The 17,906-nt window shown below is 41.7% G+C and overlaps 1 protein-coding gene across 2 annotated transcripts in view; it reads right to left on the bottom strand.

Annotated features, from left to right (window-relative positions):
• The window catches only part of EYA3 (EYA transcriptional coactivator and phosphatase 3), a gene marked incomplete in the record, with an annotated part of 181,106 nt that overhangs the window by 117,483 nt on the left and 45,717 nt on the right, over positions 1-17,906 (bottom strand). Inside the window, 1 exon segment of one of the 2 annotated variants that reach the window (XM_073616250.1) lies at positions 6,920-6,982. In XM_073616250.1, coding sequence (XP_073472351.1) covers positions 6,920-6,961 — 42 coding nt within the window. 2 annotated transcript variants of the gene reach the window in all.

The following is a 17,906-nucleotide window of genomic DNA, read 5'->3' as shown; positions in this document are numbered from 1 at the left end:
AACAGAACCCTTCATTTTCCACTTCTTGATTAGAGTTTGAACACTGCTGATTGGCATTCTCAATTCCTTGGATATCTTTTTATATCACTTTCCTGTTTTATACAGTTCAACCAACTTTTCCCGTAGATCCTTTGACAATTCTTTTACTTTCCCCATGATTTAGAATCCAGAAACATCAGTGCAGAACTGGATGAATGATGCAAGGGTCTGTCAGGAGTCCAGAAACTCAATGACCTTTTATACACACACATATACACACTCTAACACTACAAGCAAACAGATCACAGGAGAGGATGGTTACCTTTAATAGCCATTCCAACCCCTTTCTGTCAACTTGTGTGCATGTTATCAGGATAAAATCACCAGGGTATGTAAACTTTTGATCAGGGTCATTTGGGTAGTTTCTGTTGCCATTATGATTAAAACGAGTAAATACAATTGATTGACAATAAATGGCTTCAGCCAAACACTAACCAGGAGTGAAAGAAATGTTTTTGTGTTATTTATATTCTCTGAATAACGGCCGAGAAATAATAGAATCTGCCAGGGTATGTAAACTTATGAGCACAACTGTACATACATACATATTCATATACTGCCTTACTATCTACAATGTACAGAATGCTACGGGTTCTACAATGCCAATATATTCAATCAGAATTACCCATACTATTTTCACAAACCACAATTACATAATTTCAATACTAGATATAAAAGTATCATAAATATCATATATATGTGGCTAAGTAACATTAAAAAAAAAAAAAAAAATTGTTCAGGATAATTAAAAAAAAAAAAAAAAAAAGAGAAGTAGAAGAGAAGGCGATACTCTCTCCACTAATTCCTTTTCTGAAAATCTTCACTAGAAATTAGCATTATAAAACAATTGTTCTTGCCCAGGAAGTAAAAAGGTTTTCTTCTTCTTACTTAGGGCCAAGGGACTTATATAAAAAGTGTCACAAAAGCTATTACAGAGAAGGAAATATCTAAGTGCAGTCATGGGTGCTTCCCCACAAAGAACAAGTGTAATTCTAGTTTTCTCTGTTGAGTTTCTATGACAGAACAACCTTAAATGTACTAAGGAAAGATTTCAGTGGGTCCCCATGCTATAAATACGAAGACGCTTGCTGAGAGAACAGGGAACCCTGATGTACAGCAAATGGTGGCAAACATGCTTTATAACTAAGGTGAACAATAGTGACTAAATGTGGCAAGTCCAAGATATGCATATTTAGGGGTATATTCATATCCTGAAATCATTATTCCCACTTATCTCCCAAACCGTCTCAAGTCTGAAGGGGTTAAAACAAGCTCACAGCTGCAGTAGTAGCCGTGAGCTTGTTTCAGCTTTATGCAACAGGCTCAGGCTTTTTACGTAAAAGTGATCTGCAAGGTCGTACAATCACTTTTACGAGACTTGTGGGTGCCAAACAGCCAGACCGCCCTGCACTGTGGTTCCCTGGCTCTCTCACTTCTCCCAGGACCACAACATACACAGTTAGAATGGTGAGCAGAATGAGATCAGAGAACATTTGTTCCCAGATCTCCACTGCTGCATGTGAACCCAGAAGCACTCAGCTCTGAGCATTTCCGGGTTCAGAGCCATCAAAATCCTGGCTGAAAAGCCAGCTACAACGCGAATCAAATACAGTGCTGTTCTTGATCTGCCTGAACAGATAAAGGGGAGTCATTAAGAATCTAAGAGTCGCTTGATGTCTCAAAGCGTACCTGTCACCTGCCCAATACTATCACATAGGGGGCTTATTAGCTACCTTGTGATAACAATAAAAATGAGTGCAAAACAAAAAACTTAAAAAAGAAAAACATTTAAAAAAAAAAAGTGTTACTGTTAAAATAAATATATATATATATATATATATATATATATATATATATATATATATATATATATATATATATATATATATATATATATATATATATATATATATATATATACATACACACACACACACACACACACAATATCTCACAAGAGTGAGTACACCCCTCATATTTTTGTAAATATTTTATTATATCTTTTCATATGACAACACTGAAGAAATGACACTTTGCTACAACGTAAAGTAGTGACTGTACAGCACGCATAACAGTGTAAATTTGCTGGCCCTCCATTAAGGTCTAAACTGCTGGCAACAAAAGAGCACACCCCTTATGCCCCGTACACATGGTCGGACTTGCCAACGTGATAACCTCTGTCGGCATTTTCGACGGAAAGATTTAGAACATGTTCTCTATCTAAGTCCGATGGGGTATACACACGGTCGGAATATCCGACCAAAAGCTCCCATCGGACTTTTTCTGTCGGGAATTCCAGCCGTGTGTACGCGGCATAAGTGAAAATGTATAAACTGGGACCAAAAAGTGTCAATATTTTGTGTGGCCGCCATTATTTTCCAGCACTGCCTTAATCCTCTTGGGCATGGAGTGCACCAGAGCTTCACAGGTTGCCACTGGAGTCCTCTTCCACTCCTCCATGATGACATCACAGAGCTGGTGGAGGTTAGGGTCCTTGCGCTCCTCCATCTTTCGTTTGAGGATGCCCCACAGATGCTCAATAGGGTTTAGGTCCGGAGACATGCTTGGCCAGTCTACCACCTTTACCATCCGCTTCTTTAGCAAGGCAGTGTCTTGGAGGTGTGTTTGGGGTCATTATGTTGGAATATTGCCCGGTGGCCCAGTCTACGAAGGGAGGGGATCATGCTCTGATTCAGTATGTCACAGTGCATGCTGGCATTCATGGTTCCCTCAATGAACTGTAGCTCCCCAGTGCCAGCAGCATTCATGCAGCCCCAGACCATGACACACCCACCCCACCATGCTTGACTGTAGGCAAGACACGTTGCCTTTGTACTCCTCATCTGGTTGCCGCCACACACGCTTGCGCCATCTGAACCAAATAAGTTTATCTTGGTCTCATGAGACCAGAGTGCATGGTTCCAGTAATCCATGTCCTTAGCCTGCTTGTCTTCAGCAAACTGTTTGCGGGCTTTCTTGTGCATCATCTTTAGAAGAGGCTTCCTTCTGGAACGACAGCCATGCAGACCAATTTGATGCAGTGTGCAGCGTACGGTCTGAGCACCGACAGGCTGAGCCACCACCCCTTCAACCTCTGCAGTAATGCTGGCAGAACTCATACGTCTATTTCCCAAAGACAACCTCTGGATGTGACGCTAAGCACATGCACTCAACTTCTTTGGTCGACCATGGCGAGGCCTGTTCTGAGTGGAACTTGTCCTGTTAAACCGCTATATGGTCTTGGCCACTGTGCTGCAGCTCATGTTCAGGGTCTTGGCAATTTTCTTATAGCCTAGGCCATCTTTATGTAGAGCTTCAATTCTTTTTTTTCATATCCTCAGAGTTCTTTGCCATGAGGTGCCATGTTGAACTTCCAGTGATCAGTATGATGGAGTGATAGTGATAACACCAAATTTAACACACCTGCTCCCCACTCACACCCAAGACCTTGTAACACCAACAACCCACATGACACTGGGGAGGGAAAATTGCTAATTGGGCCCAATTTTCACTTAGGGGTGTACTCACTTTTGTTGCCAGCGGTTTAGACATTAAAGTGGAGCTCCACCGAAATGTTTTTTTTTTAAAGTCAGCAGCTACAAATACTGCAGCTGCTGACTTTTAAAACATGGACACTTACCTGTCCAGGGCGCCCGCGATGTCGGCACCCGAGGCCGAACCATCTCTCGGTCCTCGGGTGCTGCCGCCTCTATCTTCGGGAAGGGAATCAGGAAGTGAAGCCGTGCGGCTTCACTTCCCGGTTCCCTACTGCGCATGTGCGAGTCGCGCAGCGCAATACGGCTGGTCCCTGCTGTCTCTGGGACCCGTGTGTTTCCCAGCAGACAGCGGGGGGGGGGGGGGGGGGGGGGGAGACAGGATGTGGCGTGAATAACCGCAGATTCTGCGGCTATCTACGCCGGAAGTGGGTACAGGTACCTGTAATATACAGGTATCTGCACCCCCCTCCCCCCTGAAAGGTGCCAACTGTGACACCGGAGGGGGGGGGGGGGGAGGAATCCGATGAGTGGAAGTTCCACTTTTGGGTGGAACTCCACTTTAATGGCTGTGTGATGAGTTATTTTGAGAGGACAACAAATTGACACTGCTATACACTCACTACTTTACAATGTAGCAAAGTGTCATTTCTTTAGTGTTGTCACATGAAAAGATATAAAATATTTACAAAAATGTGAGTGGTGTACATATATATATATATATATATATATATATATATATATATATATATATATATATATATATATATATATATATATATTTTCACCCCCATCACCCCGACACATGCGAATGCAAACCAAGAAGACAAGTTTGCCCATGGGACTTTTATGAGTGGTGCCAAGTAAAATAGTACAACAAATATATAAAAATACAAAGTGTAATTTACATAGAAAACATACAGTGCCTTGAAAATGTATTCATACCCCTTAAAATGTTCCACATTTTGTCATGTTACAACCAAAAACGTAAATGTATTTTTATTGAGATTTTATGTGATAGACCAACACAAAGTGACACATAATTGTGAAGTGGAAGGAAAATTATAAACGGTTTTCAAATTTTTTTACAAATATTGTTTGGCGTGCATTTGTATTCAGCCCCCTTTACTCTGATACCTCTAACTAAAATGTAGAGGAACTAATTGCCTTCAGAAGTCATCTAATTAGTAAATAGAGTCCACCTGTGTGTAATTTAATTTCAGTATAAATACAGCTGTTCTGTGAAGGCCTCAGAGGTTTGTTAGAGAACCTTAGTGAACAATCAGCAAGGCTAAGGAACACACCAGACAGGTCAGGGATAAAGTTGTGGAGAAATTTAAAGCAGGGTTAGGTTAAGAAAAAAATATCCCAAACTTTGAACATCTCACGGAGCACTGTTCAATCCATCGTCCGAAAATGGAAAAAAAAAAAAAAAAAAGCATGGCACAAATGCAAACCTACTAAAGACATGGCCGTCCACCTAAACTGACAGGCCGGGCAAGGAGAGCATTAATCAGAGAAGCAGCCAAGAGGCCCATGGTAACTCTGGAGGAGCTGCAGAGATCCACAGCTCAGGTGGGAGAATCTGTCCACAGAACTACTATTAGTCATGCACTCCACAAATTTGGCCTTTATGGAAAAGTGACAAGAAAAAAGCCATTGTTGAAAGAAAGCCATAAGTCCCATTTTCAGTTTGCGGGAAGCCATGTGGGGGACACAGCAAACATGTGGAAGAAGGTGCTCTGGTCAGATGAGACAAAAAATTAAACTTTTTGGCCCAAAAGCAAAACAGTTTCACCAATGTACATTCTAGATGCCAACGTGGCTAAATCCTGGTTTATTTGCAGAAGCTGCAATCTCTATGCGTTTTGCGGAACAACGCCCACTTCATCAGGAGAACAAGACCACATGGTAAAAGTTGAAAGAGATGGCATCTAGATCTGAATTCTGCGAAAACCTCCACAGTAGAGGTTCCCCCAGGAGCTGAGGATAAATGGGTGACCAAGATCTAGATGTCATCTCTCTAAACCTTTACCATGTGGTCTTGATCTTTACCCAAATAACTTCCGTATGTACATATAAACCAACTGCGGTTCACTCCTGATGAAGTGGGCATTGTTCCGCAAAACGCATAGAGATTACAGCTTCAGCAAATGAACCAGGATTTATTAGCCGCGTTGGCATATAGAATGTACTTTGGTGAAACTGTTTTCACTTCTACACAATCAATGTAAATGTGTATATATTTATGTAAATTGGGATAAATTTAGTGTTTTTTTACATCTGTTGTACAATTTTACTTAGCACCACTCATAAAAGTCCCATGGGCAAAATTGTCTTCTTGGTTGTTCTGGAATATTGGCGACTGAGTGTTGCTTAGGTCTGAGCATATGGGGCCCTGTGTTTATTTCCATATATGAATGCAAACAATTGCACCACACATAGATCACTGCCCAAGCCAGAGTGAGAGAAAGAATTTTAGGTCCCTCATTTACGGTTAAATTGATGAGCTGTAAATGCCAATAAGTCACCTATTGATAATTTTGGATGCCATAATTTTTTGCCGTTTAGCAGGCACATGCATTTTTGAGGCTTGACAAATTTGATATCTATTTACGCGACACTACCACACCTTTTGCACAAAAAAAAAAAAAAAAATCAATAAAAATGGGGATTTAGTTGTTTTTGTGTGAACTAAATTACATTTTAGTGCATTTTTCCTGAAATTATAGATTGGATAAACAGTTGCGCAAATATCTTATAATAAAAAAAAACAAACTGCCACTGACATCTTTTTATTATGCAGTGCCTCTGCATTAATATATATCATGTTCGGATTTAAAGTATTTGATAGTCAAAAAAACAGAGTATGTCTGAGAAATGAGAAAAAAAATGCTCCACAACCCGCAGTTGTCTTTCTTCACCAAGCAAGTTGCAAACATTCTTGCAAGGTTTCTGGCTTTTCTACCACCAGAATCCACACCCTAGTGTACTGGCTCCCAAACCTTTGTGACACGCTTCAATGGAACATCAAATTTTGGTATTCACGGTGAAACACAATTAAATGTGCCAAGAAACATACAGAATCTGCTAAGACACTTATATAAGAAAAGATCAGACATGTCTCAAAATCATTTCAAAACAGCACTGGATTTCATTCAACCAACATAATACCGGAAAATGTTCACAATAATAACTTTTTCTTGAAACAACCACTTATTTCTTATGGTAATCACTTATTTACTTAAAGTAATATCAAAGTAGGTGGCATCTGCTTCATAAGAAGCATGGCATGGAAACCTTGCCATCGTAATAAAAGATAGCATTGGATGTTACATTACAAGTTTTTCACTGAAAATGGAAAGAACCAAAAAACAGTAACTTACTGGTTGTTCAGCCATATCCTGTCCATTCTCAATGGCCGCCATCCCAGTTAGGTTAATCTGATCCTTTAAGAGGAAGAAAAAAATATATATTTTTTTTTAATTTTCTGTTTCAACAATTTTTTTCTTAGAACAAATTTTTAGAACGTTTTAGTTTATTTTAAAAGTGTAAAAAAAAAAAATAAATAAATAAAATAAAAGTAGTAATCATTCAATCATTCCGTAGTAGAAATCACAAAAAACTAGTTACAAGAGATAACAATGAACTATAAAAAAATAAATTAGTTTATGTCTGAAAAGGAGTGGGAAGAAGTACAAACTTATTTAATCCCACCCCTTCTCTAAATAAAACAGGGTAACTCATGTTAATGCACGGTTGTTAGAGCTTTGTGTTTTTTGTTTTTTTGTTTTTTAACATGTATACAATAACTTTGGCAGTTAGACCCATTAAAGCGGAGTTCCACCCATAAAACCTACTTTACAGAAATAAACAGCATTATTGTTCAGCAACAACATTTGGAATTTTTTCTTTTTTACTCACTCCTTCTACTCTGTTGCTATGGGGACCCTTGTAATCTGTCACTTCCTTTCCACGGCGATTGACATCATTTCCCTCAGTGCCTGTGCTCGCTAGTGCTCCTGGGAGATGTGTGCCATTCTTTCCCAGGAGTCCGTGGGCAGTGCCGGAGGCCATCTTTGCGTTATTTGCAAACCGAAAGGGACGATGCTCTGAGGCTAAATGTGTTTGCTTTAGATCACGCACCTATGAAACCATAACAATGGGGCAGGCACTTCCTCCTTCGCTGATCGTTGTTATGGCAACACGTTAACTACTTAACGACCGCGCCATAGCCAAATGATGGCTACAGTGCGGCATGATAACTCTGGGAGGGCGTACATTGACGTCCTCCCAGAATCGCGCTCCCGGGAATATCTGTGACCATCAGGTCCAGCGGACCCGGTGCATCACGGATCATGGTAAATGGCCACTGACAAAATGACGGAGCGATCACTTGTAAACAAACCGGCGTTGCGTCTGGTTCCTCTCTCCCCTCTCTGTACAGATCGGTACAGAGAAGGTAGAGGGGAGAGAGGGGAGAGATCAGATGCTGCTGCAGCACTGTGGGCTGGATGTGTAGTGCCCACAGCGCTGATTTGTGCCCACTCAAGCCATCCAGCCACCCATCCATACATCCCTAATCAGCAATACCCATCCATGCTCATTTATCCATCCATACTCAGCAATACTCATCCATCCATCCATGCTCAGCCATCCCATCCACCCCCCATTCATACTCAGCCGTACCAAGCCCTACTCATTCATGCTCAGTCATCCCATCCATACTCAGGCATCCCCATCCATGACTAATCCATCCCCACTCATGCTCATCCATGCCACATATGAGGGCGCTACTCACGTATGCGTTCGCTTCTGCACGTGAGCTCGGCGGGACCGGGCGCGTTTAAAAAATGTTTTTCTTTTCTTATTTTACCTTTTATTTATACACTGTTTTAAGAAGAAAAAAAATTGTGTCACTTTTATTCCTATTACAAGGAATGTAAACATCCCTTGTAATAGAAAAAAGCATGACAGGACCTCTTAAATATGAGATGTGGGATCAAAAAGACTTCAGATCTCATATTTGGACTTAAATGCAAAAAAAAAAAAAAAAAAGTCGTCATTTTGAAAAAATAACAAAAAAAATGTGCCTTTAAGACGTATGGGCGGAAGTGACGCTGACGTCGCTTCCGCCCTGCTATGCTATGGAGACGAGTGGGGGCCATCTTCCCCTCACTCATTTCCATACCTAGCAAGGAGACAGACACGATCGCCTCTGCTACTTCCGACAACTCCGGTAAGAGGCGGAGGGCACAGGATCGCGGTGGGAGGGGGGTGCCCCCTCTCCCGCCCCAATAAAAGTGATCTCGCTGCGAATTTGCCGCAGAGACCACTTTTATCTTGTAGCCGACCGAACACGGGGATACTGGGGTTATGGCAGCTAGATGCTGCCATAACAACGATATCCGTCCCCAAAGTAGGGACATACATCGGCGTGCGGCGGTCGGCAAGTGGTTAAATACCACCAAAAGAAAGCTTTATTTGTGTGAAAAAAAAAAGTACAAAAATTTCATATATACAGTGGGGACATAAAGTATTCAGACCCCCTTAAATTTTTCTCTCTGTTATATTGCAGCGATTTGGTAAAATCATTTAAGTAAATTTTTTTCCCTCATTAATGTACACACAGCACCCCATGTTGACAGAAAAACACAGAATTGTTGACATTTTTGCAGATTTATTAAAAAAGAAAAACTGAAATATCACATGGTCCTAAGTATTCAGACCCTTTGTTGTGACACTCATATTTGACTCAGGTTGCTGTCCATTTCTTCTGATCATCCTCGAGATGGTTCTACACCTTCATTTGAGTCCACACCTGTCTATATAAGACCTTACAGCTCACAGTGCATGTCAGAGCAAATGAGAATCATGAGGTCAAAAAGGAACTGCCTGAAGAGCTCAGAGACAGAATTGTGGCAAGGCACAGATCTGGCCAAGGTTACAAAAAATTTATGCTGCACTTAAGGTTCCTAAGAGCTCAGCGGCCTCCATAATCCTTAAATGGAAGACGTTTGGGACGACCAAAACCCTTCCTAGAGCTGGCCGTCCGGCCAAACTGAGCTATCGGGGGAGAAGAGCCTTGGTGAGAGAGGTAAAGAACCACCCAAAGATCACTGTGGCTGAGCTCCAGAGATGCAGTCAGGAGATGGGAGAAAGTTGTAGAAAGTCAACCATCACTGCAGCCCTCCACCAGTCGCGGCTTTATGGCAGAGTGGCTCGATGGAAGCCTCTCAGTGCAAGACACATGAAAGCCCGCATGGAGTTTGCTAAAAAAAAAAAAAAAAAAAAAAAAAACGCCTGAAGGACTCCAAGATGGTGATAAATAAGATTCTCTGGTCTGATGAGACCAAGATAGAACTTTTTGGCCTTAATTATAAGCGGTATGTGTGGAGAAAACCAGGCACTGCTCATCACCTGTCCAATACAGTCCCAACAGTGAAGCATGGTGGTGGCAGCATCATGCTGTGGGGGTGTTTTTCAGCTGCAGGGACAGGACGACTGGTTGCAATCGAGGGAAAGATGAATGCAGCCAAGTACAGGGATATCCTGGACAAAAACCTTCTCCAGAGTGCTCAGGACCTCAGACTAGGCCGAAGGTTTACCTTCCAACAAGACAATGCCCCGAAGCACACAGCTAAAATAACGAAGGAGTGGCTTCACAACAATTCCGTGACTGTTCTTGAATGGCCCAGCCAGAGCCCTGACTTAATCCCAATTGAGCATCTCCGGAGAGACCTAAAAATGGCTGTCCACCAACGTTTCCCATAGAACCTGAAAGAACTGGAGAGGATTTGCAAAGAGGAATGGCGGAGGATCCCCAAATCCAGGTGTGAAAAACTTGTTGCATCTTTCCCAAAAAGACTCATGGCTGTATTAGATCAAAAGGATGCTTCTACTAAATACTGAGCAAAGGGTCTGAATACGTAGGATCATGTGATATTTCAGTTTTTCTTTTTTAATAAATCTGCAAAATTGTCATTCAAAATGTGAGCATCGAAAGCTGAAAATTGGTCTGGTTCGGAAGGGGGTTTAAGTGCCCAGTGGTCAAGTGGTTAACCACTTACTAACCAGGCCAATTCCGATATTTCTCTCCTACATGTAAAAATCATGATTTTTTTTGCTAGAAAATGACATAGAACCCCCAAACATTATATATGTTTTTTTTAGCAGAGACCCTAGAGAATACAATGGCAGTCATTGCAACTTTTTATCTCGCACTGTATTTGCGCAGCAATTTTTGAAACTTTTTTTTTTTATTTGGAAAAAACAGTTTTGTGCTTTTTAAAAAAAAAAAAAAAAAAAAAAAAAAAAAGCAGTTAAGTTAGCCCATTTTTGCATAATGTGAAAGATGAAGTTGAAGTAGATACCGAACGTGTCTCGCTTCAAAATTGTACACGCTCATGGAATGGTGCCAAACTTCGGTACTTAAAAATCCCCATATGCGACGCTTTAAAATTTTTTACTGGCTACATATTTTGTGTTGCAGAGGAGATCTAGGGCTAGAATTATTGCTCTCACTCTGGCGTTCGCAGCGACACCTCACATGTGGAGTTTGAACACCATTTTCATGTGTGGGCGGGACTTGCATATGCATTTGCTTCTACATGCGAGCACACGGGGAAAGGGGCACTTTAAAAACTTTTTTTTATTGTTAATTTTACTTTACATATTTTAGTTTGACACTTTAAAAAAAAATAATTTGATCACTTTTATTCCTATTACAAGGCATGTAAACATGCCTTGTAATAGGAATATGGCATACTTTCCCTGCACCCTATGTAAATGATGCACGCTGGGTAACCAGCATCACCATATCAAGGAAGAGAATGCCAGTGGGCCTCACATGCTAACACTAGATATTGAAGCGCTCTGCAAAGCAAAAATAAAAAGTATGCAATATAAAAAAACTTAATTAAGCAGCGATTTCGGTAATAGCATTGATTCCTAGTGTTTAAACAAGCTTAATAGAACGTAATCCATAATTTAAAAAAATAAAAATAATCTGTGTGGAACGCCGCTTTAAGGCTCGGCAAACAAAACACTTTGAATTGCAAAACAAAAAAAAGTGTCAAAAAGCTCACTTTACACACACACAAACACATGGTACCAATTTACCTGTTGGTTTCACATGGTAAAGACACCAAAAGACTTCACAGGATTGGTTTAGAAGGGAGTGAGTGTTAGGACTAGTAGGATAGATTTTGCCTGGTGTGGGGCTTTAACCACTTAAAGACTGCCCCATAGCAGTTTTACTGGGGTGGCTCTCCTGTGCAGAATCACGTATGATTACTATGTAAACAAGGCAGATCTCTATTCTGGTGGGGGGAGGGGGGATATGGATTTTGTATCCCTGCAAAGCACATTGCTTAGTAAAAGCACCTAACACTACACAAAAACACTGGCTAGGCACGCAGTTAACCCTATGATCGTCCTAGATGTTTATATGCTTGGATATTAAGAGACTTTCTTTTTGGTACACTTGTGTTTTATGCATGTTATATTACTGCTTTACTGATTGCACTGTACTAAATGTATCCTATAGGAGTCCTAGATGTTTAACCCCTTCCCAGCCAGTGTCATTAGTACAGTGACAAGTTCCTGCAAAGTGTTAAAAGTGTCAGTTAGTATCCGATTGTCCACTGCAGTATTGCAGTCCTGCTATAAGTCACTAATCCCCTCCATTACTAGTATAAAAAAGAAAAAACTGACAATTCCATAAATATATCCCATAGTTTGTAGACGCTATAACGTTTGCGTAATTCAATCAATACATGCTTATTAGGATTTTTTACCAAAACATGTAGCAGAATACACATTGGCCTAAATTTAAAAAGAAAATTCGTGTTTTTTACTGGATAGGTTTTAAAACAGAAAATAAAAAATATGGTTTTGTTTTTTCAAAATGATCGGTCTTTTTTTGTTTATAGCGCAAAAAATAAAAAACGCAGTGGTAATCAAATACCACCGAAAGAAATCTCGATTTGTGTGGGGAAAAAGACAAATTTTATTTGGGTGCAGCATTGCATGACTGCAAATTATCAATTACAAGTAAAGCAGTGAAGTATGGCACAAAATGACCTGGGCCTGAAGGGGGGTAAACCTTCCAGAAGCCAAGTGGTTAATCATATTGAATTTGACTGTTGTACCTCAGCAAATGGCATGATTTGTTTTATTCTAGTTGAGAGCGATTCAAGGTTGCTGTGTAGTAAACCTATCCTTACGTGTTTCTTTATATTTATTTAAATAAAGACTTCAGTAGTCTAAGATGATGTTTAAGGAGCATTTGGCAGTATAAGCCCAGATTTGGGCAGAGGTGTTCAACGCCCATTAGGGATTTTGTTTTTTCCTTCTGCTCAATTCGCATAGATCTGTACAGATCCATGAGAGGAGCAAGTTTTCACAATCATTCATCTCAGCCCAAGGCTGCGGTTTTAAAGATTTTGGAAGTGGTGAATAGTTTTTTTTTCACTGAGGCTGGCGCCTTCTTTACTTGCTTAGCAGATGCGCTTCTGCTAACCATGGAGAGTCCGACACATCCCTTTCCTGACGAGCACCCAATCGGTGCTTGTCACACTGCAAGGTCTCTCCTCCCTCCCTGCTAGGTGAGTAGAAGATAAACGGCGCAATGTTAAAGGCATTAAAAGTTTAGGTCACCATAAAGCCCCTTGAGTTTTTAAAATCCCCAGACATTCCTTAAAATAACTTCTGCCTAATAACATCAAGCCTTCACCTTATTTAAATACGGTTTCGGTTAAAATCATTGTTTTTTTTTTTTTAATCAGGACAAGTAGATTGGGGACCCAAATTTAGTCCCTTGAACAAGTAGTTATTTAAAGAGGAAGTAAACCTACCTCTAATGTTTGTACCCATACTTAAGCCTATAATAAGGCTCACCTATAGGTACTGTAAATATCTCTTAAACTTGCACCATTTAGGAACTATTTACTGTATACTGCGCCAAATACGTCAGCGCATGGAAGGAACGGCCACCGGTGCCGTTTCTTCAGAGCCCTGCCGTGAACCAGTCACAGAGCCAGAGTCCGCGGACCCGGACGGAAGACAGGCAAAGATGGATGCGGCCTCCAGTGGGGATGATGAGGGCTTTGTTTGCAGGCAAGTGTCACATAATGTGCTAGTATGCGATACACACTAGCACATTATTGCCTTTACTTTGCAGGTAAGAAAAAAAAAAGCAAAAAAAAAAAAAAAAAAAACCCCAGCAGAGTTTACTTCTTCTTTAAAACTATTTCCACACCCCATGAGAGAGTGTAGTGACAATAAAAGGGAAGTGTGGTGATATTAGTCCACAGGACTACTGATTAACTGAGTCCTATATTTTGAGGTTTTGTTTTGCAGGGGAGTTTGGGATACCATGGGATGGATGAAATAGAGATTGGGTTATGTGAGATTTCCAGAAAAGTGCAGGGGAGCATTGTTAGTTATATACAGTATATGTAAAGTTGTCAGTGGTAGAACTTGGGCTGAATGATATTAGCATGTTATGTAGGAGTTATTTTCCCCCTCTCCTATATGTGTTTGTAATAATTATTTTAAGCTGCTATTAAGCAAGGTTTTTCTTTTAAAGGATTAAAGTGGGTAAGGGTGGGGCTCTGTATCAGAAGTTTTTGTAATTATTACAAAAGCTTTAGAAAAATAGTAATTTACAAGTATATTGGAGGACCCTCTTCTGAACCAGGATAGTGAATGATGGGGACAGATCTAAATCAAAGTTTAGGTTTTGTAAGATCCTTATATAACTGGCTGAGTATAATTTTAACCACTTCAGCCCCGGAAGAATTTCCCCCCCTTCCTGACCAGTGCGTTTTATGCGATTCGACACTGCGTCGCTTTAACTGAAAATTGCGCAGTCGTGCGACGTGGCTCCCAAACAAAAATTGACGTTCTTTTTTTCCCACAAATAGAGCTTTCTTTTGGTGGTATTTGATCACCTCTGCGGTTTTTATTTTTTGCGCTATAAACAAAAATATAGCGACAATTTTGAAAAAAAATGCATTTTTGACTTTTTGCTATAATAAATATCCCCAGAAAAATAATTAAAAAAACATTTTTTTCCCTCAGTTTAGGCCGATACGTATTCTTCTACATATTTTTGGTAAAAATCGCAATAAGCGTTTATTGATTGGTTTGCGCAAAAGTTATAGCGTTTACAAAATAGGGGATAGTTTTATGGCATTTTTTTAAATAATTTTTTTTTTTTTTTACTAGTAATGGCGGCGATCAGTGATTTTTATTGTGACTGCGACATTATGGCGGACACATCGGACATTTTTGACACATATTTGGGACCATTGTCATTTATACAGCAATCAGTGCTATAAAAATGCACTGATTCCTGTGTAAATGACACTGGCAGTGAATGGGTTAACCACTAGGGGGCGGGGAGGGGTTAAGTCAGTACTAGGGAGTGTTTTCTAACTGTAGGGGGGATGGGCTAGCTGTGACACGTCACTGATCTCTGCTCCTGATGACAGGGAGCAGAGATCAGTGACACTGTCACTAGGCAGAATGGGGAGATGCTGTTTACGTTCTCTGTGAGGCGATCGCGGGTATTCCTGTGGCAATCGAGTCTGCGGGACCCGCGACCCGACTCACGGAGCTCCCGGCCGGCGCGCACGCAATAGCACGGCGGGAAATTCAATGGGACTTACCTGTACGCCCATTTGCCCAGCCGAGCCATTCTGCCGATGTACATCGGCGTGCGCCGGTCGGGAAGTGGTTAAGATTGGGTCATTTTATGTCTGAGTGTTCTATATAGGTTCTGGCCCAACAAAATTTGAAGTTCATTCTAAATTAATTCAAGGATTGTTTGAGTTTTAGGTCTATTTTTTCCATTACATAAAGAAAGAGGGTCGGACTTTGAATGAGGTGTGCATATTGTAGCTAATCTAAGGAGTCAAAGTGAAAACATGAACAAGTATTTATTTGTTTGCCAAGATTAACCACTTCCCGCCCGCCCTATGGCGGATTGACGTCCGGGAAGTGGTTCTGTTATCCTGACTGGACGTCATATGACGTCCTGCATGATAACATGCCGCTGCGCGCCCCCGGGGGCGCGCATCGTGACGATCGGTGGAGCAGTGTGTCAGTCTGACACACCGCTAGACCGATCTTGGTAAAGAGCCTCCGGTGGAGGCCCTTTCCCACGTGATCAGCCGTGTCCAATCATGGCTGATCACGCTGTCAATAGGAAGAGCGAGGAAGACGCGAGTAGAGGAGAGCCGATCGGCGGCTCTCCTGGCAGGGGGGATCTGCGCTGATTGTTTATCAGCGCAGCCCCCCCGCAGATCACCACACTGGACCACCAGGGATCGCCACTAGGACCACCAGGGAAGAGGCAACATGTGGATGGCCAGGTATGTACCCCATGGCCATCCACATGTGCCCAGTGTGCCAAATCTGTGCCAATCAGTGCCCACAAATGGGCACTGATTGGCACCATTATGTTGCAGTGATGCCCAGCAATGCCACCCTTAGGGGCATCACTGCAAACAAGCAGTGCCATCAGTGCCACCCATCAGTGTCCATTCATGCCATCTGTCAGTGCCAATCCATGCCCATCAGTGCCCATCTATCAGTGCCCATCTATGCCAAATATCAGTGCCGCCATATCAGTGCCCGTCAGTGCCGCCATATCAGTGCCCGTCAGTGCCGCCATATCAGTGCCCGTCAGTGCCGCCATATCAGTGCCCGTCAGTGCCGCCATATCAGTGCCCGTCAGTGCCGCCATATCAGTGCCCGTCAGTGCCGCCATATCAGTGCCCGTCAGTGCCGCCATATCAGTGCCCGTCAGTGCCGCCATATCAGTGCCCGTCAGTGCCGCCATATCAGTGCCCGTCAGTGCCGCCATATCAGTGCCCGTCAGTGCCGCCATATCAGTGCCCGTCAGTGCCGCCATATCAGTGCCCGTCAGTGCCGCCATATCAGTGCCCGTCAGTGCCGCCATATCAGTGCCCGTCAGTGCCGCCATATCAGTGCCGCCATATCAGTGCCCGTCAGTGCAGCCATATCAGTGCCCGTCAGTGCAGCCATATCAGTGCCCGTCAGTGCAGCCATATCAGTGCCCATCAGTGCAGCCATATCAGTGCCCGTCATTGAAGAAGAAAACATACTTATTTACAAAAAGTTTTAACAGAAACAAAGAAAAACTTGTTTTTTTTCAAAATTTTCGCTCTTTTTTTATTTGTTGCGCAAAAAATAAAAACCGCAGAGGTGATCAAATACCACCAAAAGAAAGCTCTATTTGTGGGAACAAAATGATAAAAAATTTGTTTGGGTACAGTGTAGCATGACCGCGCAATTGTCATTCAAATTGCGACAGCGCTGAAAGCTGAAAATTGGCCTGGGCGGGAAGGTGTCTAAGTGCCTGGTATTGAAGTGGTTAAGTAGGTATATAGACAATACATGCAATAGTGGCACAGAATATAACAAATCATGTATCCAAGTAATTTACATGTTAAAAGCATGAATAGAATATACAATAATATTGTCCTAAATAAAAAAAATCACTATAACAGTTATAATCCACAGTATTGCCTGGTTCCAAAAGACCATGTAAGTATGTGTGCGTTGCATCCATATCTTAAGCCCAACGCGTTTCATGGGATCTATCCAATTATCAGGGGCGGATGCATGATACATCTATAAGGAGAGGTAAGTATATCAAAATCAACCGTTCATGGACAAAAATTGGAAAAGAAAGAATATACATACAAGGACGATAAAGTAATCATCCCTGTAAGACTCACATATCTGCTTAGTGTCCGTTTTCGTCCGATCTCTCCATAGCAAGCAGCGCCGCTCAGTGAGCAGAGAGGGACCTGTCATCCGCCGGCTCAGCGGAGATCAACGGAGGGATCTCCCGCTGAGCTGGCAGACAGAGGCAGGCTCCGTGGCAGCGGATCCGCCTCGTGTGAATGAGGCCTTACAGTTAGTCCTGAGAAAATCTGGAAAGATCAGCACATGGCAGGGCGTTGATATATGGAGTTGGTTGGTGGGTTGGAAGAATATTGTCCACAAATAAGTTTGCTTGGTAGGTAATGCTAGAAACTTCACTCTTATGTACACTGAGGTTTTCTCTGATTAATGGGGCTAGGAATCCAGTTGCTAAGATTAACAGAATCAGCAAAAAAGGACTGCTTAGTTGTGTGCCCATTTCTGTGTGTAAGCTAGAGGAGGTGATACTTCAATTTTTGACTTTTGTCTGAGGGTTTGCATAATTGCAGATAGCCATGTTAGGAATCTGTTGCCAAACCCAAGTTGATTATAGTGTATTTCATATAATCCAAAAAGATTGTTGCCAAACAGCTTTTAGTATGTCAAGAAAACAAGTATACTTTCCTTTTTTTC

Source organism: Aquarana catesbeiana, linkage group LG02, assembly GCF_042186555.1.
Source record: "Aquarana catesbeiana isolate 2022-GZ linkage group LG02, ASM4218655v1, whole genome shotgun sequence".
NCBI lineage: Eukaryota > Metazoa > Chordata > Amphibia > Anura > Ranidae > Aquarana > Aquarana catesbeiana.
Note: the sequence above shows the minus strand (reverse complement) of the source record. Positions and strands in the feature narration are given on the sequence as shown.